At 40.3% G+C, this 2,500-nt stretch overlaps 1 protein-coding gene across 1 annotated transcript in view; it reads left to right on the top strand.

The window, feature by feature from the left end:
- The window catches only part of LOC138038677 (adhesion G-protein coupled receptor V1-like), a 117,641-nt gene that overhangs the window by 39,081 nt on the left and 76,060 nt on the right, over positions 1 to 2,500 (top strand). The window contains exons 22-24 of the mRNA XM_068884669.1: positions 1 to 36; positions 364 to 578; positions 2,345 to 2,500. The exon at positions 1 to 36 is cut by the window's left edge and continues 90 nt beyond it; the exon at positions 2,345 to 2,500 is cut by the window's right edge and continues 71 nt beyond it. Of these exons, the coding sequence (XP_068740770.1) occupies positions 1 to 36; positions 364 to 578; positions 2,345 to 2,500 (407 nt within the window). The remainder of the gene's footprint in view (positions 37 to 363; positions 579 to 2,344) is intronic.

Here is a 2,500-nt window from a genome sequence, read left to right as displayed (position 1 = left end):
GGATATAACAGTCTATCCTCAAGTACTGGAAAAGGAGTAAGTTCCATTTTTCTATCGAACAATGTGCAATGAAAACTGTACTAAAAGGCACTGAATCGTTTTTCGATACCCTTGCCAATCCAAATAGAACTATTGGAATCTTGCAAGCTAATAACTGCAAGTTCATCAAGACTGAATTAAACTTTGCGGTTAGAGTTAGACGTTTTGCTCTTTCAGGGGGCCTAACCCTAACCCTCTATTGCCTCTTGGCACGCTCCTGATTTCAAGACAAACGCAGATATATTAAGCCTGTCTTTCAAGTCTAAATGGAAATGATTTGAGCACTAAAAGTGTTAATTTTGGAGACTTGTTTTTTTTTATCAGCTCGGTCAAAGAGATGGCACAGCCAAACGGAGAGCTTTCTCCCATAAATGGGTATCTAACCTTTGAGCCTGGTGTTTCCCAAAGACAAGCGTCAATTAGAACAGTCGACGATAACATCCCTGAAGATGATACATCGTACATTGTGGTGTTATACAGTCCAACGGGAGGAGCTCGACTCGACAGTGGACCCACGGAATTTAAATTAACTCTCAAAGGTAATTTTAAAAAGCTCTATGAAAGAAATGTATATATGTGAAGTACGAGCTCTAGACGAAAGAGAGAAATGATCTTCGCACTTATCTGAACAATTTAAGCAATTGTCTCTGATAATAGGCCATTTTCGAAATATCATACCATATATGGACTGGCATACCATATATGGACTATTAGCTTACCATATATGGACAGGCAAACCATATATGGACTATCAGCTTGATAGTGAGGCAGTGAGGGCAAAAACAATAAAAACACATCGGAATGAATGTGTAAAATATTTACATATCATCCACTTTCCTTTGTCTTCGTCCTCACTGCCTCACATTCAAGGTGAATTTCAATATATCGAAAAGGCTTATTGCCTCTTTTCAATTCTTTTCAATTAGTTCTTTTCTCTCTTTCCTATATAGCACGCACTTTGGCGGAAACACAAGAGCCCAACAAATTGATGTGCTCCCAACTGTGTGGCTTGATAGCTCAGTTGGTAGAGCATTGCATTGGCATCGCAGAGGTCATGGGTTCGTTAAAAAACGCCAGTAGTGAACTTGCATTTAAACGTCGCTAGCCTTGAACGGACGCGGTTTTTTTTGGGAATGTGATGCTTGCTGTAGATTTCAATTCTTGTGCTGCTACTTTTGATATCAATGCATAGAGAGTTTGGAGCGAGTCTAGCGCTCATCCTTTTAAGAGGAATTCGCTTTCTGTTCCTCTGCTTAAAATACTCAATATCTTACAGCGACAAATGTTTCTCGATGAAATATGAAACGAGCCGAGGAATATAAATTTACATTTTCGCTACATCTTACATCGATTACCCCAGCTGTGCCCATTTAATCAACCGGACTGAACAAATTCAAGAGCTCAGGGGTGCAGAGATGGCGCAGTGGTGAGAGCACTCGACTCTCCCACCAATGTCTATTCCAGACTGGGCGTCATATGTGGGTTGAGTTTGTTGCTTCTCTACTCTGCACCGAGCAGTTTTTCTTCCGGTACTCCGGTTTTCCCCTCTCCTCAAAAACCAACATTTGACTTCCTTTACCTTGATTGTTAATTTCGGTTTACAGTGTCCCCAATTAGTGCTCCAGCGCTGGAACGACTAGAAACTTAAATAAAGTACCTTTCCTTTCTTTTCTTTTCATCAAGGGGAACCTCTATCTCCCATACTTGACCTTGGATTCAACACTTTCCTGGGTAGATTTACTTATAGAACGCCTCCCTTGGGAGATTTAGCGCGCCCACTGTTTTAAAAGCCAATCAAAACAGAACTATCTCAGCGTCAAGTGAAATATGATACTTTTCGCGGGAAAAAGCCTTTTCCCAAAAATTAATTTACTCGGCAAAGTGTTGACTCTAGGAATTAGTGGAGATAGAGGTTCCCCTTAATGAGCTCCTGACAAATTTTATTTTTTGCAAGAAAGTGAGAATTAATCACTGTGTGAGGACCAAATTTGAACTTAGCCTGCGTGAAGACTTGCTGTATATAAAAAAGCGTGCAGCAAAGGAAATACGAGAGGTCTGCACGCAGGTTCCCTTAAATTGGTTATCTGACTCACATTTTTGTGTAGCACAGGATGGTATGTAACGTTTATTTTTGTTAAAATGAACGAAACAAAAGTAAATTTTTACTAGAGGAGGTGTCTTTGGGTAGTTCCTTAATAAAAAGAAATGTCACAGATCCCTGCGGAGAAGGCTGAATTATTGTTTGATTCTTTTAAGTGTGTCAAGATATTCTTATAACGTGGGTTTTCGTTTGTGTTTGACTTAGTGCTGAAGAGCGACAACGCAAATGGTTTGTTTGGATTCAGTTCAATCAGCCCTATCGTCATCCAGGAATCCAACAACGTCACTTTGACCATTGAACGCTTAAAGGGTCAGTTTGGCGAAGCCACAGTGTATTGGAGTGTGTACAACGGCGCAAGCT

The sequence above is a fragment of the Montipora capricornis genome, chromosome 2 (genome assembly GCF_036669925.1).
Source record: "Montipora capricornis isolate CH-2021 chromosome 2, ASM3666992v2, whole genome shotgun sequence".
Classification (NCBI taxonomy): Eukaryota; Metazoa; Cnidaria; class Anthozoa; order Scleractinia; family Acroporidae; genus Montipora; species Montipora capricornis.
Note: the sequence above shows the minus strand (reverse complement) of the source record. Positions and strands in the feature narration are given on the sequence as shown.